Raw genomic sequence first — 24,783 nt, forward strand, 5'->3', positions numbered from 1 at the left:
AGTAATCTTATTGGGCTACCTTAGCAATACGTCCTCTAAACTTTAACTCTCTGTCTACTCTCACCACCCCTAAATTTCTAGCTTCATCTATTTCCTGGAGTACAGCAGCATCAATGCAATACATGTCTTGTAATCTGTTTAACCTAATATGCATAACTTTACATTTCTCCACATTGAACGGATATCTTTTTCCCATACTGACAGCTTATTTAAATCGTCCTGCAAGCTCTCCACATCGCCTTGATTAACTATTACTCTACCTAATTTCGAATCATCAGTAAACAACTGAATATTTCCTTTCAAGTTATTTCCTATATCATTTATGTAGAAACTAAACAACTATGGTCCCAGCACTGAACCTTTAGGCACACCACTAGCCACCTGTTTATGCCTCGATTCTGCCCCTCCACATACCTCTTTTTGATACCTGTACAACAGCCACCCTCTTATACACTTAACCAGTGTCATATCCATCCCTTGTTTTATAATAGAGCTGTTGCTCTATTATAAAAAGTTGGTAAATTGCTAAAGCATGACTGACCCTTCACAAAGCTATGTTGCCCCCTCATACAGTATCATATTCTTCTACCCATTCTTGAATTCTCTTTTTCATCAATTTTTCCAGTATTCTTACCACCACTCCTGAGATATTGATTGGTCTGTAATTTACAACTGCAGTCTCTACATTGCAAATTAACCTCCCTTATGTAAGGGAATTATTTTGCCCTTTTTCCACTCTCTTGGAAACTCTACCAGAGCTGAGACCTAAATTAAAGAGCCTAGTCAGAGGCATTGCCAGTTCCCTTGCGCATTCTCTCAAAACCTGAGCTGATATGCCATCTATCCAAAATCTTAACTACAGAAGAAATACAAACTAGTCTATAGTTTGAGCTTTTTATTCTCCTACCATCCTTTGGCACTATCTTATTCTACCTTTCACTCCTTGGGCACGTTTCCTGTAGCTAGACTTTTGTTAAAGAGCCAAGTCAATGGAGCTCTAAATTTCTTAGCATGTTTTCTTAAAATATGTGGTTAAATTTTATCTAATCCAGCTGCCTAATTGACATTTAGAGTACTTAGTAGTCGAAACACATTCTCCTCATGCACTTCCAAGTCTTGAACCATCCCTCTAGTAATAAAATCTTTTCCAGATTGGAATACCTGAATAAAGTGATCATCAAACAATTGCACTGTCATTTGCATTGGTCACTCAATCTCCATTTTTATCTGACAGTGTCATTCTTTCACAATTATTTCTCCTCCTACTGTGTGCATAACAAAAAAAAAAAAAGTCCCTAGGATTTTTCATGGCCTGCAGACAATGTTCTGCAGGTCATGAAAGTTCTCTTAGGGAAATTACAGAATTTTACAGTAAACAATTTTTGAACATATTATAAAAATTAATTATATAATAATTCATATTTGTCACTTATTTTATTTAGTAATTTCTCTGTCTCCACTCCAATGTTACTCTAACCCATTCCAACTTAATGCATTCTAATTAGTCACTTTTAGACTGTGCAGTGTGTGTGTGTGAACTGATGCTGGCATCAGCAAGTTGCAGAGGCATATTCGTTTAGGATGGCTACAGTACACTCAACTCTAACTTGTGCAGTTCATGATGGATTTTTATAGCTAAGTGGATTTAAGTGAATTAATTTAGTGCTTGCAATTTTACAAGTTATAGCTAGACAAAAAAAGAATGACATTAACATAAGAAATAATATGTTAGCACACATTGAGTTTGAGATTGAAAACTTTGGACCAACAAAAATGAGAGGGAACATTGTTTGTAAGGCTGATCTCTTTTTGTATTCTAATTTTGTCTTTTTTACTATGCTAGTAACTTTCCTGTCCCAAGTTATATGTTGCTCATGTATCCACTCTACACTTTTTTTCCACAACCTCTTCTTCATCAGTGTTTCCTGCTTGATTTCATTAGTCATCCACTTTACAATAAAACATTTTGAAAGTTTATTTTTCACTTGGTTAGACTATAATAAATTTAGTTTAATCCTTTATCCAAGTGTGAGCAAACAAAGTTTCTGCCTGAAAATATCAATAAAGGTCAAAACTAGTCTGGGTAGTGGCCAATCCCTTAATGCATAACATTATACATATCTCCCATAATGTTTTGCATTATGGGAGATGCTGGGATAGGAGTGTTGTTAGCTTTGTCCGCCTTTGCTACGAGTTTCCCAGTGTTATACTACCTTACCCCAGTAAGGTAGTACAACACCATATTCAGTCCTGAAGATATTTTCAGGTGCAAACTTTGTTTGCTCACACTTGGATAAAGGATTAAACTAAATTTATTAAAAACTAAAACATTTTATCTTTTCTATTTGAGGTATATAACTTGCCATTGCTGCTTTACTAGCTACTGCACTGATGATATCTCTCCATTCTAATTAATCCATCCACGGAACTTCTGCAAGCTGATTTCTGACATTATTATAATCTCCTACTTCATAATTTCACATAAATGCCCTTCTCCTTGTACCCCCTGTGTGTCTGTTCATCTTCCAAATCAGGACTTTTGTGGTCACTCTCCAGCCAGGGATATGGAATCTCAGTTACAATTGGATCCTCTGATGCTTCTTGGACCAACACTCTTAAATCTCATGTTCCTTTCTGTCACATAAACTCTAGAACTTCAATTTCCTTACTACTATGTGCTTCCTCTTCTCAATTTTAAATACTGCTGTAGTCAAAATCTCTCATAATGATCATACTTGTTTTGTACTTACCCATCTTAACAGACTAAACATCTCCTCTTCTTCCTCTGAGTTCTTTGGTCTATATCAACATCCTATCATGCCCACCTCCACTTTATACCATACATTCTCGAAACCATTAGTACCATATTTCTCCTTAATTCTCCACTCTGTGAGGACACAGCTCATCACTAATAAGTAATACCCCACCACCTTGTTGTCTTTTTCTATCCTGCCAAAATATACTACAGCCAATCCTCTTTTTAACGGGATATATATTCCAAAGAATATAGTGTAAAAAAAAAATTGTGCAAAAAATGGCACAAAAAAGAAAAATATTAAATAGCCTCCACAACTTCAAAGAAACTTCAAAAATTAGTAATCTTGGTAAAAGTAATACAGATTTTGTTTATTTGAGTATATCCATCCATATTTTATTTAAAAAATAAAATATGGATGGATAAATAATCACTAAATACATAAATCACTTTTTATTTCAGTATTTTAACAAAAAAAAACTCAATCTTTTAGAAATAAAAATAAAATTATAATTTCAAAAGGAAAAAAAAATATCACAGTTGAAGAACATGAAAATAGGATTTAATAATGATTTCTTATTCTGAGTTACTTTCTGATAGAAAGCACATTCTTTTATACTGAATTGGTGCAAAATCACTTTCGTCTGAGGCAATGTTTTGTACATCACCTTCATCTATGTTCATCGACAATTGATTTCCTCTTATATCAGAAACCTTTTTAAAGCATTATTTCAGGTGCAGTTTGATTTATTTTAACAGTAAATTTGGTAATAAATCTTGTGATCCTAATTTGGAGAGTTCTTTGTATAGCTCCTTGTAGCGACTCATACAAGATTTCAGATCTGATTGGAATTTAACAGCTCATATGATTATGGGATCATTAATCAGAAAATGATTTTCCAATTTATTTGCCAATTGAAGGCCTTCAAGAATTAAATTCGTGGCTAGTGGTGGTGGTGATAAATCCTGTTATAAAAATTTTAACTTACATTAATATAAAAAAAATCAAGTTTATTTATTTTTTATTGATTTAACTATAACAGTGCTAGAAATCAATTAACATAACTCAGAAAAACTTGGAAATTTCTTATAAATTTTCATTTTTGAATTTAGATGAACATCATATGAAAATATGTAATATGAACATGATATGAAAATAACATTAAAAATAATAAATTAAGAATAATAAATTTTGTTATTACAAAAATAAACTTAAATTTGAAAAAAAAATTACATTCATACTTAACAGGATTACTTTATTTTTGTCAGCCGTGTAAAAGCAGGATTAGATGTATATCCCTCTACTTTTGTTTCTTTCAGGACAACCTCGGCCACATTTCAGGGATTCCAACCATCTTTGGATAGGCTGAGGCTATTAATGACACCAGTTCATTCCCTTTATTCCTGTTATTTGACTCTGTGATATACTGTATATTATCCAATTTTCCAAATGATTATCCTTACATCCCCTCTGTCAACCCTCTCTCTAGTTCCCTGCCCTAACACCTTGTCCAGAGAAAGCAGTCTCTCCAGATGCTTGCATCCATCCATATTCAAGTGCAGCCCACTCTCTCTCTTGCATACAGTTTTCTTCTATCATCAAATGCACTTCAGCCATCGACACAATCCATGTCCCTCTTTCAAAACATTCTTGCCGTCATGTCATTCATTATTGTTGCTCTTCTCAACTCTGCATTATTGCATCGGTAATATGCTCACTATCTTCCCTCTCACTCTTTTGCTGCACGACCACAAACATTTATCTCAGATCTCTCACTACTCAGTTCACACTACTCTCAAGTCATTCATACTCACCATCATCTCATCCAAATGTTCATCTCAATTGCCATAGTCATATGTTCTATCATTCCTCAAGTAAGCACTCTTCTAGCATTCTGTTTTGCCCACCATGAATAATAGCATCTCCATGCATCACACCTCTCACTGATCCATTTGTTCCTTGCTCACCTTCATCCCTCCCTCTCTCTCTCTCTCTCCCCCCTTCAACACTTTCTCCTTGTTCTCTCACTTACTTGCCTTCTCATTTCTCACTCCTGCATTATCATGACTTCCTCGTAAGGTATGAAATATGAGTTCATCTCTCTCTCAGCTTTTGATCATGCTATTCATATCTTTCTGCCAGCACTAACTTGTTTCAGACATGCCACTATCACTTTTACTGAAACTAGAAATGCTTATATTCAGTAATGAGCTATGGAAATTTTAACAAAGGGCTTGCATCGTCGAACAAAAAAAAAAGGCCTAACTTAGCCCTTATAATACTTATATTGCACCTTTGTAGAGCTTCTGACAGATATGATAATTCCTGTAGGATATCAATCATTAATGCTAGATCTTTTAAAAATTCCAAATTGAGAAGTCGGTTTAAAATGCCCTTATATTTATCGTTCGATGCAAAATGCTTGCATAAGGCTGGGTAATTTCTCCACACAGCAAGAGCCGTCCGTAAACTGCAAGCTGCCCATCGTGGTTCAAACACACAGCCGATCTTTAAAATTTCGATACCAAGGTCTTTTGCAATCGTATTTAATTCTCATTGATTTTTTGGTGATTGATGATAAAAAGCATATAATTTATCCATAAATATTTCAGAATGATTTATTTCTTTAATGTTTTTTATCGAATCATCTAATGCAGCGTTTCTCAACCTTTCTAAGATCAAGGACCAGCAAAATGCCTAAAACAATTGTACGGACCACAAAGTTACAGAGGCGTAGCTGGGTGGGGAGGGAGCGATAAGCCTCAGGTGGCACTTTTTTGGCGTTTAAGAAATCTTGCCATACTGTTTATAAAACAGCAACTGAGTGATGAAATAGACTTCGACAATGTTATCAATGACTTTGCAAACAGAAAAGCAAGAAAAATAACATTTTAGAATGTCAGAATTAAAGTTTTACTTCAAAAATAAACATAGTGTTTTTAATTTATTTCCATATACGTCGTTTTGACTTCGTAATTTTTTTAAAAACCTATGTAGGAATTACCAACATTTCGGAAAAAACTGTGCCATTTATAACATAATAAATCTAAAAGCATCTTTTGAATACATATGGAAACATAATTAATTAAATTGGAAGTAAACGATTAAAAGTGTATCATCATTGAACAAAGCTTTAATTTTTATTAACCAAATAAATAATATGATATAATTATGTTACTACTTACTTTTAATGAGATGGTTGAGCTTCTCTGCCCTTGCAGAGTTGCTGGATATCTGGCTCAATATTGGTCAACTTCAGTTGAAGATTGGTACATACACGAAGACGATTTCTATATTTTGTTTTTATTTGAAGGAGCGATGAATGTCCTTTCTCACAAAGATAGGTTGTAGAAAACTGCATGACGATTTTCAATGCTTCTTCAGATAATTCGGGAAATTCACTTCTCACTGAAGGCTAGATCCAAAATTGGGCCAAACCAAGATCACGTAATTGCATTTTAAGTCCACTGTCACTTGAAAGCTCAATTAACTGTTCCTTTTTTTCGATAACGAAAGCTAGTTCTTGTGACTGCAAACCTGAAATGGATCGCGAACCCACAGAAATTTCTTATAAAAGTTATTCGGAAATATGTTTCAAAATTCCGTTTCAGATTTTTGAGGTGGTCACAAACCCTTTCCAGAAACTCAGAATCAACAAAAACATCATTTTCCACTAAAAAGGATTCCAATGTTGGAAAAGGTACAAATTATCTGTCTTTTACATAATTACCGTATATTATCGCGTATAATGCGAACTAGAAATTTTGTTTGAAAACTAGCCCTAAAATGCCATGTTCACGTATAATGTGATCTGTTAATCTTAACATTATAAATAATACAATACGAATTAATGAAAGAAATATTTATTTTAAAACAAAATGTCAAAATCCTTTAAATTCTTCTTCATCTTTTGAGTCGTCAAACATTTCATTTATAAATTCATCTGTAGGGATTGCGTCATCAGTGTAGCAGTTGTTGTCATCGTCTTCATGCTCTCCAATTTGTTGTGCATCATCCTCGCTTTTGCATATGATGTGATCTTTGGATCCATCCATTGAATTACTTATTCCACATTTAAGAAATGAGCGTTGAATCATTTCAGATGGTATCGAATCCCTTGTTTCTTTAACCCAGCTGGTGACTAGGGTGATCTCAGGCTTCTGAAAATTCCCAACCTTTGTCATCTTCACCAAACTAGATGACATCCATTCTCTCCATTTTTCATGTAAGTGGTCTTTAAATGGCTTATTCAAGCTGACATCAAGCAGCTGCAAAACGGAAGTTAGACCATCTGGTATGACTGCTAGGTCTGTACATAGCTCACGTGCTTTCTCTTTGCTTGCCTCTGTTAAATGCGCCCGGAACATATCTTAGATTAGCATGCATTGTTGATGAAACAAGCTACCTGGATGTATGTTCCATACTTGATCCAGCCACAATTGTACACCTTCTTCATCCATCCAACCTTTCTGATTGGCACGAACAATTACACCTGGTGGAAATTTCATATGCTTCGGAATTTTCTTCCTTTTAAATATCACTGTTGGCTTTAATTTGGTTCCGTCTGCCATGCATGCTAGAACAATGGTAAAATGCGTTGTTTTTATGAGGACACTCTTTTCACCAACTGAGTTTACTGTTCGATTCCCAGGCATATCAAAGTACATGGGTGTCTCATCCATATTGCCAATTTAGGAGAGTTCATATCCGTGACACTTCCGTAATTTTATGATAAATTTATGGAAGGACTGCACTTTTTCTTCAAGCTGCTTTGGTAACTTCTGCCCAATTTTTGTTCGGTGTCGTAATGTTAATGCTTTGCACCACCCAGGTGAAGCAAGAAAAGATGAAATACCTGGTGTGTCCTTGACTTTACCATTCTTGAGTTGTAGAGCTCGAAAACAAATTGCATTTCTTGTTACTATAATGCCATCTTGTTGTTGCATCAAAATCCATTCATTTAGCTCTTCTTCGAGTTCTGGAAAGGATGCTACATCTCCACGACAGGCACGTTTCGTTTTGGGTATTTTTCCAAGACTGTCTTTTTGCTTACGCCAAAGTCTGATATTACTCTCTGCTACACCAAATTCTCTCATAGCAACACTGTTATTATGTTCTTCTGCAAACTGCATGACATGCAATTTAAATCCTGCTTCAAAAGATGAACGTTTCTGTTGGCTCATTTTCAGGCTAGGTTTGTTTAACGAATAATATTTAAAATGAACTGTGGTTAAACCGATATACCTAACTGTGCTCTATCATTCGGCAACAGAGAGCGCATCGTATCTGCACATAATGCTAGTAATGTAAGTAGCTTTATGTGCAGATACGATGCATGCTCGGTCGCCGAATGCGAGTGAGTCAAGTAGATTTGGTTGCATAGGCGTTAGGTAGTATATATTGTGTGTGCAAGTTTAATAAGATGTTATATTTTTTAGGATCTGCATATAATGCGAACCCCCCTAATTTTAAGTAGTATTTTTTACCATAAATTTTTTGCATTATACGCAATAACATACGGTAATCCATAAAACACTTTTTTTCTCGAATGCCTTTATTTTGTTGTAGGTATGAAGAACATTTAAAGAATTTTAACTGTTCTTGATGCCTACGATGGAAGGAAGAGATTTAATTAATTTAATTTCGCAAAAAATGTCTGAAAGATAGGATAGTGTTGATATCCATGCTTCGTCAACAAGGAGTGATGCGAAATCAGAATTACGTTCATTTACAAATAATAAAAACTTCATGCCTTAATCGAAATAGCCTTGTTAGTATTTTGCCCCTGGAAGGCCAGCGAATTTCAGAATGAAGCAAACGTTGTATATATTCACTGCCCATTTCATTGCAGAGTACTGAAAATAACCTGTTATTTAATGGTCGAACTTTAATAAAATTAACTAGCTTTACAGCATTTGTATAACACAGTTTTAAATTCTGGAGGCATTCCTTTGGAGGCTAATGCTTCCCTATGAATGAAACAATGTACCGAATTCATATACGGAGCTACTTCCTTGACCATAGAACGCACTATGCCTTCCTGTAAGGGTGCGAGCTCCATCCGAACAAAAGCCTATACATTTTTCCCACTGGATCCCTTTGTGTATTATGTAATTATTGAGAGTGTGAAATATTCCTTTCCCAGTTGTTCGGGATAGCAAAGTTCTACAAAACAGAATATCATCATGAATGTTGTTATCATGCACATATCTTACATAGCATATTAACTGTATACATCATTTGTAATATCAGTAGTCTCGTCTATTTGTAACGCATAATAAGGACTCTTCTTAACTCTTTCAATTAACTGAGATTCTACGTCACCTGCCATATCATTAATTCTGCGACCGACAGTGTCATTTGAAAGAAGAATCAAATCAAATCAACATCTTTTAGTAACTTGTTGCCAAACATAGTTTTTACCACATCTTTTATAGCTGGAAGTAGCAACTTTTCCCCAATAGAATGAGGTTTCCCTGGTTTTGCTAATGCACAAACTTAACAGGTAAGATGCTTCCAGTGCCTTGCTATTAATGGAACCCATGGCCGAAACTATACCTTTCCCATGATTTAATGTCCCTAACTGTTGCTGAAAAAATGCTTTTGGCTTATTTTTCACATCACAATGTTTAGTTTCTAAATGTCATCCGAGTTTTGCAGGTTTCATGCACTTGTTCGACAACACTTCATAACACAAAACACATTGAGGTTCCTGTTCATTTTCATCTCCACATCAAGTAAACTCGAATTCCAAATATGAACTGTTATATTTCCTACTGCATTTTTTCTTTGAACTGCTTGTTTCTTCTACTTTAATAGCGTCAGATTTACTCGCAGTTACAACATGTATCACAATTAGGGTTAGCATCAACTGTTTCATTTGCTCTTCTTTTCAAGGTCCTAGTTCTAAGCCACTTTTCCATTATTAAAAAACGTTTCCGAAAAATATATAAATACTCAGTTTAACTCACGACACACTTTGTCCAAGTATCACTTTGCACTTCTGAAGATATGCTGAGCCTTCAACAATAAAAATCAATAAACAACAACCAATTGGTTGAAATGTGGATAACAGATGTTCACTTAAAATCTGACAAAACAGCAAAGGAAGACAGAAGCAATAAAACTATATTGTTATTCACTTCACCCGTCTTTTATTATTCATCATTCTGCCGCTACAAATTTAGCAACAGTATGACGAATAAGAAAAGAGGGGTGAAGTGAACAACAATATAGTTTTATTGCTTCCACTTTTGAAATTTCTGACGCTATTTGTTGGTTTTTTTTAAGTCTCTATTTGATTTCAATAATTTTTACTTATTCAGTTTTAATTTGTTTTGTTTGGATAATTAAAAAATATATATTTATTTATTTAATTTAAGTCTGCTTGCTGACCACAGGTTGAGAAACACTGGTCTAATGCTAAGTGTAAACAATGAATGCAATGCCCAAATAACAACGTTGGGAAATTTTTGTAGAAGTTTTATTGCAACACCTGATTTGTTACACTAGCTCCATCAGAACAAAATGCAATGAAATGATTTTTTATATAGTTATCAGAAAATCCTTATGAATTTAAAGTAGCAATTATAGTAGGATGTATGCATTCCACGGTAGTATTTTCTAGTTCTACAAGATTATTAAACAAGAAGAACAAGGGGCTCGCAAATTTGAGAAAAATTTAATAAAGGGCTCATGTGAGCCCTTTATAGCTCCTCACTGCTTATATTGACATCACCGAGCTCTTCCTATAAGCACAGCGTGCCACAAAATTTATTTTGTAGGATACTGTGCAAAATGCTGTTTTTAAGTGGTAGTGGTGGGCTGGGCAATTACTTATCAGCAGATCGAATTTCAGCAGATCATACGTACAGTATGATCGACACAAACATGATATATTGAAAATAGGTTAAACTGTAAAACTTCAAAGTATAAACTCTCTGTGCTCAGTTATTATCAACCTAGACAAAACTTCCTTTAAATTTATATAAATATTCTACTGATTTATATCAAAACTTATATTGTTTCTGTGTTTCGCTATTGCTGCTACAATGAAATTCATTGCCTGGTTTCCACATCCTAGATGGGAAAAGCTCTTTCCGACTGAAGGAAAAGTGTTGACATCCTCACAACTGTGTAATGGACTTGCCTTCAGGAAGCATTCATAGCAAATTTTTCTTATGAAGATCTTGTTATTACTGTCTTGTTTTTTATTGATAGCCCAGTTTTATATCAGTTTTGATATTATGATATGATATGACTATATGATATATCAGTTGTCCTCTATTAAATCTAGAATTTGATTGTCCATATTAACACATACCCACCAACCACCATTAATAGACTTTTCTGAAGGTAGTTTAGCATTCTCTCTTAGATTGCCTGTAATTTGTTTATTTTATCGTAACAATTCCTGCACATATACCTAATGCAGGAATTGTTACGTTCTCTTTGCTAGGATTAGTTGTTATATACCATTCATATTTTAAATTTATGGTAATTAACATCCACTTTAAAAATAACGATTTATTAATAGTTATAAACTTGCAACATTCCGTCAGTACCTTTTTAACTTAAAAACACTGTTAGAGCTACAACATTATGTACATTATGGAACACTTAAGGATACACTAAGCTATCTCAACTCATTACATCCATTATACACTAGTTCACACTAGCTAGTTAGTATAAAATAAAGTCCTCTACCTAAATGAAGACAAGTGTATAATATAAATTCCTCTGAGTTAACCTACTAATCTCTGAATGTAATACAAGGCACAAGTAATCACCTAGATTGCTTGTAGGCCTGTTTGAAGACCACAGTATTACACAAATACTGTGGAGGAAGAGGTGTGTATATATATATATATATATATATATATATATATATATATATATATATATATATATATATATATATATATATATATATATATATATAGAGTTTGATTGGTTCAGTGCCATGGCATGTACAACTGCAAGGACTAGAAGTTGATAGTGCATGGGAGGTAGTTAAGAAGTGCTTGCATGAAGCAATGGCTGACTGTATACCTAGAGTCCGAATAATAAATCAAGTAGGGGTTAAATGGATGAATAACACCATTAAGCTTGAGTTGCAAAAAAAGAAACAACTATGGAGGAAATTTAAGGAGAAGGGTGACCGGCAGGCACATGAACGGTATAAAGCGCAGGCCAGAAGGGTGACGAGTGTGGTAAGAAAAGCAAAAAAGGATTACGAAAGAACATTGGCCATGCAGGCTAAAGAGAATCCTAAACAGTTTTTTAGATATGTAGCAAGTAAAAGAAAAAATGTACATGGCAGATTTATTTTAAAGAATGCCGATGGTAGGGAGGTAACTGAATCAGTTGAGATAGTTGAGTTACTGAGTGAGCACTTTGCAAAAGTATATCATCCAGGTGGTGACATTGCAGAAACGAATAAACCAGTAGATTATATGGGAATTGTGGTTAATGAAGTGGAGGTGAGTAGTCTATTGCATAACCTCAATGTCAATACATCTGTGGGATTGGATGGTATACCAGCTCGTGTTGTACGAGAAGCAGCTAAAGAATTGTCAGTACCCTTGACCATTTTGTTTAATTTGAGTCTCGGGTCTGGGTTAGTCCCGAGCGGGTGGAAAGAGGGGAAAATAGTTATACTGCATAAAGGTGGTTCCAAGACTGCTGTTGTAAATTACTGACCGATTAGCATATCAGGAATCATTGTCAAGGTCTTAGAGAAAATAGTCAAGAGGAAAATACAAGATTGGATAGAAGAAAATGGGATACTGTATCGGGGACAGCATGGTTTTGTGAAGGGTAGGTCATGCCTCAGTAACTTTCTCACGTTTTATAACACAGTGACGGCTGAACTGGATAAGGGTAATGGGTTTACGGTGATTCTACTGGACCTTGCCAAGGCCTTTGACAGGATTCCACATGGAATTCTAATCAGTAAATTGCAGCATATGGGAATGGACATAGGGTTGGTGAGATGGATAGGAGGGTGGTTGACGGAGAGATATCAGAGAGTGGTTTACTCGGGAGTAGAGTCCACAAGACGGCCTGTGACTAGTGGTGTGCCACAAGGATCTGTTCTTGGACCACTGCTGTTTAATTTGTTCATAAATGATATAGGAAATGATCTGAGAGGAACAGTACATTTGTTTGCGGATGATGCGAAGTTGGGTAGGGCAATAGTGAATGCAGATGACGTCAAAATTTTGCAGGATGATTTGGATAGATTGGAGGTCTGGGCTAAGGAGAATGGATGTCAGTTTAATGTGGCAAAATGTAAGGTTATGCATTTTGGGATGAAAAGATTGGCGGCAGTTTACTGCATTGGTGGAACCCTGCTCCAGGAAATTGATGAGGCACGAGATTTAGGAGTGTTGGTGGATAAGGAATTGAAATTTAGGGGACACATTGCAAAAGTGACCAAAATAGCTCATCAAATCACTTGGTTGCTGAAGAATACGTTGACAAGCAGAGACAAGCAGGTTATTGTTCCTCTCTATCGAGCCTTGATAAGACCCCATCTAGACTACTGTGCTCAGATTTGGTCACCTAGGTTTCTTCTTGATGGGGAGGAGGTGGAGAGGATCCAGAGGCGAGTGACCAAGATGATAGCAGGTCTGTGGAATGAACCGTATGAGAACAGGTTGAGGATTTGTGGGTTGCAAAAATTGGTTGATAGGCGGAGGAGGGGAGATATGATTGAGACATTCAAATTACTGAAGGGTTTCTATAAAATTAATTCAGAAGATATTTTTGAGAACAGGGCTGGTTGTGGGAGGACTAGGGGACATCCATGGAAACTGGGCAAAAGTGTGGTTAGTAAAGGTGTTAGAGCTGGGTTCTTTACTTTTAGAGTAGTGAATGAGTGGAATGCGCTTCCTGAGTCTGTAGTGGATGCTGTGACAGTGAATGAGTTTAAGGCGAGGTATGATAGATACTGTATGAATGTCAGATAGTTGTGATGAATATGATTTGGGGCCTCCCAGATGAGTCTAATGACTCCCTGGAGTTGCCCGTAATAATAGTAATAATACACGTGATGTGAATCTTTTGGATGTGGAATTCATTCATTTGAGACATTTAAATTGCCAGAATGTCCTCATATTATTGCACATGTGGCAGGTCAGGCAGAACCATGTGATTGTGCATGTTTGGACATGTCTGTGCTTTTGTATTGAGTCAGAACAATCAAGCCAGTAGTTGACATGCTGTGGTAGAGTTTGCACATGTGTGTCTGTGAGAAAATTAGTGAACAGATGTTAGAAAAGTGCATTAACATCAAGTTTTGTTCAAACTTAGACAAAAGTGCAAGTGAATATCTAGACATGTTAAGAGTGTTATGAGAGGCATAGGAAGATGTGAGAGGTGATGAAAGAACTGGGCAGTCCACAAACTCATTGAATATGTGAGTATGACCGGCCAGAAAATTAAGTTTGCTGTTAATGGCAGAAGATTTAAATTTAGGCAGAAAGAAACAGTGGATGATTTGGGAATGAAAAAAAAAAAATTTTTGCAAAGATGGTTCTGCAAATTTTGATGGAAGATCAAAAGCATTGGTGGCTTGATGTTTGTTCTGATTATTTTACACAATTGGCTTTTTTTGATAATTATTACTGGTGATGAAACTTGGTGCCTTCAGTGACCTGTAACAAAATGCATGCAATTGGAAATAGTCATTTTCACCGGTGGTTCCCAAACTGTGTGCCACAATGCACAGTTTGAAAGAACAAAAAAGGTACATTTTTTAAACAAGCATCAATACCAAGCACTGCTTTACTAGCATCCTACAAGATAGTACATAGAGTTGCAAAGTGTGAAGTGAGTCTAGGAGTGCCATGAAAAAATTACTAAGACTCTAAGTGTGCTGCAAACAGAAAGAGTTTGAGGACTAATAAAGGTACAAATGTCATGATCAATCAATGTTTTTTTCTGAGGGTGTAGTTCACTTCAAATTCATTAAACAAGGACAAACAGTGAAACATCTGCATTATTTAGAAGTGCTGTCAAATTCTTATGAACATCAAGCTGTTCATATGACAACTCCCCATGCACATGATGCAATAGCTGTCTTGAGTTTCTGGCTAAAATCAGTTACAAAATTGGACCATTCTCTCTCTCTATTCACTAGATGTAGCCCCATGTGACTTTCAGCTGTTCCCAGAATTTAAGAATATCAGAAAATCTACGTCCTTTCGATGTATTCTTAAATTCTGGGAACAGCCAACAGCGAGGACAATAATAAGAAGTATTCCAGAAGTAGAGTTTCAGAAATGTTTAGAACAGCAGCATCATCTAAGTACATTTTTGCACAAGGGGCTTTGATGGTGATAGCCATTAGTCTACAGGTAAGCAGATATAGTTTTTATGTATACATTGTATACATTTAGGACTAATAGTATTCTGAAGACTAAAGAGTACAAGCATACCCAAGTCATATGACATATTAGTTCCAGACCATTGTTGTATCAGGTCATCCCAAAAGTAATGTCGTTTTTAACATTAAGTGTTGAAAGGACATAAAAGATAAATCACTTGCTAATTTAATCAAGTATATATTCTTCATTTGAATGAATAACGCACTTCCAATGTTGTTAAAGCTTTATAATGCCATTTCTATAGAATTCAGGTGGTTTAGAGGCAAAGAAGCTCATAGGCTCAATTTCAGTGCCTCTAATGTATTGTATTGTTTTTCATTAATGAATTGTTGCAAAGTTTGAAATAATTAGTAATCTGAAGGTGTAAGATCAAAGATCAGAAGAATACAGAGAATGTGGAAACACTCTTATCCCTCCATCCCCTGTGGCTTTAAGTAACTCTGCTGGAAATCCATCTGCACCAGGAGCCTTATTGCTGTTAAGCTGTTTAACTGCTCTTTCAAACTCATGTCTAAGTGGAGGAGGTTCCAAATCAAAATTTTCTTGGTGAGAGGCCTCATCCAAATTTTCCTTATCCTCTCTGCTGTACAGTTCCTCACAGTATTCTTTCTATCTGTTTTTGATTTACAGTTCTTCTGTTAGTACCACTCTATTCCTGTCTGATTCATTGTCATGACCTAAAGCACAAATTTAAGCCAAATTGAATGCCTTGGATGATATTCAGGTTGCACTTAAACTTGTGTTAGGTCATGAACTAAACAAGACATCCTTTTATAATTGTGCCTCCTCATCTAGATCTCTATCTCTTCACATTTATTAATATAAAACTTTTCCTTGTCCTGCCTGATGCCTCTTCTGACTTCTCTATGTAATCTCTTTTGTTCTTCTGGTGACATTTCTATTAAGCTAAAGCAGTACCCTTGTTATTGCTTTAGCTGAATAGACTACAAAAGGATTACAAGAAATAATACTCTTTGGGTTGTGTAGTGAGTAGCTGTTGTTTATTCAGATTGCAGCTGTATTTTGGAAGATATCTCTGACATTCTTATTATTGTGATGGGTGGGGATAAGTTGTGTATAAGAAACCTATATAGGCATATCAGTAATCATTATAGGTGTTTTTTTCTCTGTAGATTCAGTATACCTGACTAAATTTTTAAATATCAGAGGTAGGTAAACATTTCAACATACTGTATGTAAATTTATATTGCAGTTCACATTGTGAACTGAAGAATAAATGAAAGTTAAAAAAAATTTTGTTTCTTGAAATAACTAACACAACTCATATGAAAGAATCACTAACTTATGTTTTTAATTTTTAGGAAATGACAACATAAACTAAATTATTAATTTTATAAAAACTTTAATTGATAACTACCTATATTTTGGCAGTGTTACATTGCCATCTTCAGAGATCACAACAAGGTTATGTGCATGCAAGCACTCACACTAGACAAATGATCCCTGAAGATGACAGTGTAACATTGCCAAAATATAGGTAGTTATTAAAGTTTTTATAATTAATAATTTAGTTTATGTTGTCATTTCCTAAAAAGTTAGAAGTATGTCTAACCAACATAAGCTTATCTACAAGAATTAGCATAAAGAATATTTTCATCCAAAATTACAAAAATTGTTATTTCTTAACCAACTAGTATGATTGCAGAAGAAAGTTTGTACTGAAAAGCAGATTTGATAGCAAAAATTAATATTGCTTTTTATTTTATTTATTTTTTTTTTTTTTCAGCAAGGAAAAGAAATAAATGAGAATACAACTAATCCACCATTGTCAACTGTTCCACGTGAAAATTTGGTAAATATTGAAATAGTTTATTTGTAGGAAATTTTTTTTTATTGAAATATATAATATACATCAGTCATTAATTTTTTCCTAAATATGCATATCCTCTGTGAAAAACTTTGAAAAAAAAAATTTAATTCATTATGAATAAAATTGTCAAGCTGATTAAATTCTTGTTTCTTAGTAAATGAACATTGATATTAAACAATATCAGGCTGCAGATCACATGTATTGTGCAGATAATATGAATAATAACAACATTACTTTACAGGCCTTTAATGTCCATAACCTACCAAGTATTTTTGGCTTTCAGAACTGTATAATAAGTGTTCAATCCGTGTGTTGAGGCTTAAGTGCTGTGCAGAATTCATGTTGGAGGTTTAATGGAATAATTATCAGCACTGAGAAAGGATTAAAAATAATTTTAATACTTCCAATATTTCGTCTCTGTCATGAGGAAAGGTGTTCAATCTTATGGCTAAATATGTATTTTTGTATGTGTGTGTGTGTTTTGCTGGCCAATTTGCATGGACACGAAATGAAAAACACACACACATACAAAAATACATATTTAGCCATAAGATTGAACACCTTTCCTCATGACAGAGACGAAATATTGGAAGTATTAAAATTATTTTTAATACTCACCATTTGTTGGAAAACACTTATAAAGGATTTTCATGTTCTAGACAGGATTCAAACTCAGCTCTTGTCAAATAAGAAAGAGGAAAACTGTTTTACATCATGACTTCTAAATTAAAATATCTAGTGTATCATTTCATATGATTTTAATGCCTCTGTCTTAGAATGTAACTGGCTGCCTGCAAGCTGTGGTACAACCTTACTTGTGATACTGGCAGTCATGGATGATATCGCAAAGATTCCAGTACAAACATCTAGGAGAGTCATGAAAATCATTGGCAACTTCTTGATTTCACATACATGCAGCTTCGAATGATAGTACTACAGCAATAGTGTTGTCCAAAATAGTTGAGGCTTACTGCTGATTAGACTTCTATATGTAGGGAAAGGCTTAGATGTCACTGATTATTCATAACAGCACTTCACAGTTTAAACAGCAGAAGAAAAAAATACATTTATTAAACTTATTAATATTTTGGTGATACACACACACACACACAGTAGTTCTCCCCTTATCCACAGGTTTGCTATCTGCGGTTTTAGTTATTAATGGTCAACCCCGGTCCTAAGATATTAACCTACAAAAGGCCAACTTACAAAACTTTCATAGTCTCTACAAACGTTCGGCTTTGAAATAATGTCGGATCTAATATCCACTTTGCCTAGGTAATTTTACATCACCGAAATGAAGCCGTATGACTCTTTCTTTTAGTAATAGACAGTTCGGCTTAATCCCAGAGATAGTCGAACACCAGGGAAACTCGTTGCAAAGATGGAGAAAGTCTCTACATGCACCTTGCAGCCTTTCGGAAATCAGGAATACTGTTACTTAAGTATAAAGAGCTAATAAGCTTCATTTCGGCAATGAAAACATTACTTTAATTAAGGGGATATTAAATCCCACATAGTTTTAAAACTGAATAAGAAACTCAAAGATTGGAATCAGAGAGTTTCTTGCCGAATATAGTAAACTATAAAGTATCAGTGACACTAGCGTTAGCAAATGCAAGTGATCCTACTACGTAGTACAATACCGGACGACTCGTTGCAAAGGTGTGGGAAGTTCAGATCGCTATTCTTAGGTATTTTCCATAATGTAAAAACACATTTCCTAGGAAATGTATGCTGTTATTACATTATGAAGGAAGGTCACTACCCAGACCGGTTTCAGCCTTTTTTGAGGCTTCATCAGTGAGTAGCTAGACCTAATGCCAAAGTGTATAGCGAAAAGAACTTATATACTCTGCGAACGAGTTATCCAAACAGGTGCAACCATTAAGTTACTTAAGTATAAAGAGCTAATAAGCTTCATTTCGGCAATGAAAACATTACTTAAATTAAGGGGATATTAAATCCCACATAGTTTTAAAACCGAATAAGAAACTCAAAGATTGGAATCAGAGAGTTTCTTGCCGAATATAGTAAACTATAAAGTATCGGCGACACTAACGTTAGCAAATGCAAGTGATCCTAGTACGTAGTACAATACCAGACGACTCGTTGCAAAGGTGGGAGAAGTTCAGATCGCTATTCTTAGGTATTTTCCATAATGTAAAAACACATTTCCTAGGAAATGTATGCTGTTATTACATTATGGAGAGAGGTCACTACCCAGACCGGTTTCAGCCTTTTTTGAGGCTTCATCAGTGAGTAGCTAGACCGAAATGAAGCTTATTAGCTCTTTATACTTAAGTAACTTAATGGTTGCACCTGTTTGGATAACTCGTTCGCAGAGTATATAAGTTCTTTTTGCTATACACTTTGGCATTAGGTCTAGCTACTCACTGATGAAGCCTCAAAAAAGGCTGAAACAGGTCTGGGTAGTGACCTCTCTCCATAATGTAATAACAGCATACATTTCCTAGGAAATGTGTTTTTACATTATGGAAAATACCTAAGAATAGCGATCTGAACTTCCCCCACCTTTGCAACGAGTCGTCCGATATTGTACTACGTACTAGGATCACTTGCATTTGCTAACGCTAGTGTCGCCGATACTTTATAGTTTACTATATTCGGCAAGAAACTCTCTGATTCCAATCTTTGAGTTTCTTATTCGGTTTTAAAACTATGTGGGATTTAATATCCCCTTAATTTAAGTAATGTTTTCATTGCCGAAATGAAGCTTATTAGCTCTTTATACTTAAGTAACTTAATGGTTGCACCTGTTGGATAACTCGTTCGCAGAGTATATAAGTTCTTTTCACTATACACTTTGGCATTAGGTCTAGCTACTCACTGATGAAGCCTCAAAAAAAGGCTGAAACCAGTCTGGGTAGTGACCTCTCTCCATAATGTAATAACAGCATACATTTCCTAGGAAATGTGTTTTTACATTATGGAAAATACCTAAGAATAGCGATCTGAACTTTCCCCACCTTTGCAACGAGTCGTCCGGTATTGTACTACGTACTAGGATCACTTGCATTTGCTAACGCCAGTGTCGCCGATACTTTATAGTTTATAGAAAGTATTTTACCTTGGGTATAATAAATGTTAAGAATACCAAGCAATTTTTAAACCTGGTTTTACTCCATTTCCCAAGTAAGCAAACAGACAAATAAGTCAAGTTTGCGCCTGCAAGTGATGCAATTGGGAAATGGAGTAAAACCAGGTTTAAAAATTGCTTGGTATTCTTAACATTTATTATACCCAAGGTAAAATACTTTCTACATTTATATCTCCTCCAGAGATTTTTATTTAATAAGGTTAAAACACCTTATGGCAACTTGTTCTGGTAAAATACTTATGAGCTCTGTATTTCTAGCCTAGCTCCCACTGATGAGACCTCAATAAAGGTCGAAACCGGTCTGGGTAGTGGCCTCTTGCCTTTAATACAAAACATCATGCATCTCCTTCTTGGAGATGTGTTTTGGCATTAAGGGTAAATATAAAGATTAGTGATCAGAGCTCATGCACCTTTACCACGAGTTGCCTTGGTCTTGCACTACCTGTAGGATCAGCTAGACTTGCATCACTTGCAGGCGCAAACTTGACTTATTTGTCTGTTTGCTTACTTGGGAAATGGAGTAAAACCAGGTTTAAAAATTGCTTGGTATTCTTAATATTTATTATACCCAAGGTAAAATACTTTCTACATTTATATCTCCTCCAGAGATTTTTACTTTATAGTTTACTATATTCGGCAAGAAACTCTCTGATTCCAATCTTTGAGTTTCTTATTCGGTTTTAAAACTATGTGGGATTTAATATCCCCTTAATTTAAGTAATGTTTTCATTGCCGAAATGAAGCTTATTAGCTCTTTATACTTAAGTAACTTAATGGTTGCACCTGTTTGGATAACTCGTTCGCAGAGTATATAAGTTCTTTTCGCTATACACTTTGGCATTAGGTCTAGCTACTCACTGATGAAGCCTCAAAAAAGGCTGAAACCAGTCTGGGTAGTGACCTCTCTCCATAATGTAATAACAGCATACATTTCCTAGGAAATGTGTTTTTACATTATGGAAAATACCTAAGAATAGCGATCTGAACTTCCCACACCTTTGCAACAAGTCGTCCGGTATTGTACTACGTACTAGGATCACTTGCATTTGCTAACGCTAGTGTCGCCGATACTTTATAGTTTATTATATTTGGCAAGAAACTCTCTGATTCCAATCTTTGAGTTTCTTATTCGGTTTTAAAACTATGTGGGATTTAATATCCCCTTAATTTAAGTAAGGAATACTGTATATATAGGGTTCAGTACTATCCCCGGTTTCAGGTATCCGTGGAAGGCGATGGAACCAAACCCAACGGATAAAACATTGCAGCAAGCTTAGTGCAAAGTAGATGAGATTTTGAAAGGAATTCAAAATTGGAATATAATAATTTTTTTTTTTTTTGTTAACTTTTGGTATGCCATTATGATAAGTACATTGTATAGAAATAACACACACACACACAAAAAAAAAAAATGCTGACACTGTAATTCATCATTGAATTCCTGCCATGTACTCTCAAGGAGGTGTGCAGGGTGTTTCAAAAAGAATGTCCAGATTTGAAAATTGTATATCTCTTTATATACTGTGGCTACTTCCACAGCTGAATGAAGAATCTGAAGATTACATTTTTCAGCAAGATGGAGCACCGCCACATTGGAACCTCTAAGTTCATCGGTTTCTAAACGAAACATTACCTCAGCGTTGGATTGGACGCACGAGATCCCATGACTTGGCACTACACTCTTGGCCTCCAAGATCTCCAGACATCACACCTTGTGACTTCTTTTTATGGGGATGCGTAAAAGACTGTGTTTATGTTCCTCCATTACCCACTGACTTGGACGAGCTCAGAACCAGAATCATGGCTGCAGTGAATTCTGTGACAGAAGACACTCTCAAATGCGTTTGGGATGAATTCAGCTATCGGCTTGATGTTGTCCGTGCAGCAGATGGAGGGCACATTGAGCATTTGTAATTGTGGTGAGTGAAACTTTAGGCCTTACTTCATACTTGGTAATTTATTTTGTAACTGTACCACATTTTCATTATTAAATATAATTATTTGAAATTGGGTCATTCTTTTTGAAACACCCTGTAGTACTGCATGGAAAAGTTATATCATTATTAACTCCCTATCAACAGTTTTCCTCCAGATTAATCTGTTATCTTCAAGATTTCAATATTATCAGATCTTATATTTCTGTCTTCTAAGGCACATCTTAATGTTATCAAGTCAGCTAGATCTTGGTGTTCTACTGGATCTTTTTTCTACCATCTTAACAAAAATCACTATTGCTAAACTTTTCTCTCCCATTCAGTTTACATGACAGTACCACTTGAGATTAGCTCTGCCAATAAATTCATGAATGATAGCATGTCAAGTTCTGTACCAATATCCTCATTTTTAATATGATACTGCTATTGATGCACGTTGTTTACTCTCCTGATCTTTCTCAGGACTCACATTTGTGTTGTCTCCAGTTTTTGACCAAGCATATTATTTCTAACCTAGCTCTCAGATCCATTATGTTAAAATTGATTTGAACACTAACACTTTCTTGTATCCAGCTAGTTTAGTGTTTTGACTAATTCTCTCTTATTCCATATAAATTTATTCAGTTGACTTCCTGCCATACCATTTTTGCTAATTCTGTTGTCTGTTTCCATATTTAATTTTTCATCTTCGTTAAAACTTGTGCCTAATAGCAAAATTATGTTATTTGTTCTATAGGTTCTTCTGCATTCAGAATGCCATTGATATTTTCAGTGTTTCTGCCTATATTCATTGACTTTGTCTTTTTATTGCTAATTTTCATACCAAATTTATTACAGTATTTGTTCAATTCAGTCAGGGATTCCTGCATACTTCTACTTGGATTTATCTAGGAATATAACATCATGTGCATAAAGTAAAGAGCTTGATATTAATATCTTCAATTTTGATAACAATGAAGAATAATGTTTTCACTTTTGTCTCATACCCGATTTAATATGAATCCATCTTCCTGTATCTCCTTCAGTTATAACTGCTTACTGACAATTCAGGTGTAGAGTAAGTATTGCTTGATATAATGTCTCATTTATTCCATATGACTAGCATTTTGACTAGCTTTTTTTTTTGTTACCTTGTCATATGCATTTCCAGATCTACAAAACTGAAATACAGAACTTTGTTATATTCCCATGACTTCTCAACTATTTGATTTAAAGTCAAAATCTGGTCCTGACAACTGCTATTTGGCTTGATCTCAGCTTGTTCTTCTCCAAGCTTTTCTTCCACAGTTTTTCTTAACTGTTGGTCAAGTATGCAAATAGGAATTCAGTAGGCAAATTCCTCTGTAATTCTTACATTCAGTTTTATTTCCCTTTTTATAGATGGATAATGTGAGTGCTGTACTCCAACATCCAGAATCTGATCTTCTGATCAAACCCTCTGAATTATGCAGTGTAGCCACAGTAAAACTTTACCTTCATATTTGAGCATTTTTGGTCAGAAATCATTTTCTCTAGCTGCCTTTTTTGTCTACTACAAGTATTGTTCTTTTAGTGATACTTGTGCCTTTGGTTTCTTCAATCCACAAGGAAATAAATGAATAATATTTATTAAAAGGCTATATGTTTCAGCCTGAAAATACAGGCCATCATTATTGGCAAACAGTAGTTTAATACAAAAGTGGAATGCAAAGAATGGATTGATTTGAAACAGGGAGCTGCCTGGTGTTATAGATGATTCATTGCAAAGGTATAACTGAGGAGACATTATATTATTAATTAGCTTATTATTAATTTCAATTTTAATGATGTGTAATTAAAATTAAGACTCTCCCATATCCTTAAATTGAGAGGTAGTCATTCTGATTCAAGTTCGGAGATGAATTAAGGCTTCAGTGCTTTCTTTAAATAGACATTTTAACTTAGAGTGACAACAATGGAGTAAGCATGTTTCGGACCATTTGATGTGGTCTGTATCTTTTCCATGTTTTGACCAATTTCTCAGAATTTCGATTGATATAAGACTGGTGTTTTTGTATTCTTTTCTCCATTGAAAGTCTGGTTTGTCTAAAGTACGAAGGATGACGGTCACAGGAAACTTCGTAGATGTCGAGAAGAGTAAGAGGGAATGTTTGTAAGGTGGGAATTATGATGACAATTTGTTGACTGGAATACATAGCCACTAGATTGTAGTTAAGAATTAAAGAAATTAGTCTCTTTAATTCTTAACTACAATCTAGTGATATGCCAGAAATCTATGGAATAGGGACTCTTTCTGTTTCCTTGTTATGTGAGGTAGAAGTATAGAAATCCAAATGATGTGTACAATATATTTTGGATTCCCGTTTGCACACTGCAAATTACAACGAAAAATATATCTTTTACTGTGTGATAGATCAACATATCAGGAAATGGATCACAATGGATCAAGCCTGTCCAACAGTCAGATGAAAAAATTAAACTCACTATTAGATGAAGTCGTAAGCCTTGATGGAAATACTGTGAATGAATGAAGGAATGAAAACAGCCTGTAACTTCCCCACTGCTGGGTGAAGACCTCTCCCATTGCAGAAGAGTTGAGTCTGCTTCTCCTACAGTGACCCACTCCATCTTGGGAGAGTGTATACATATTTGTCTGAATCAACGTATGAAGGTGAAAGACAATCACAAACATCCATGCCCTAACCAAGATTCGAACCTGCCGCCTCATGGCTGGAGAGCAGATATGCTAACCACTCAGCCAACCAGGCTG

General features: G+C 35.2%; 1 protein-coding gene across 1 annotated transcript in view; it reads left to right on the plus strand.

Annotated features, from left to right (window-relative positions):
- Window positions 1–24,783, plus strand: part of Pex14 (peroxisomal biogenesis factor 14) — a 146,074-nt gene that overhangs the window by 39,565 nt on the left and 81,726 nt on the right. Inside the window, exon 2 of the mRNA XM_090407412.1 lies at window positions 16,896–16,961. Coding sequence (XP_090263538.1) covers window positions 16,896–16,961 — 66 coding nt within the window. The remainder of the gene's footprint in view (window positions 1–16,895; window positions 16,962–24,783) is intronic.

The sequence above is a fragment of the Typopeltis vanoorti genome, chromosome 2, assembly GCF_054136105.1.
Source record: "Typopeltis vanoorti isolate ZY-2024b chromosome 2, IOZ_Tvanoo_1.0, whole genome shotgun sequence".
NCBI classification, from domain to species: domain Eukaryota; kingdom Metazoa; phylum Arthropoda; class Arachnida; order Uropygi; family Thelyphonidae; genus Typopeltis; species Typopeltis vanoorti.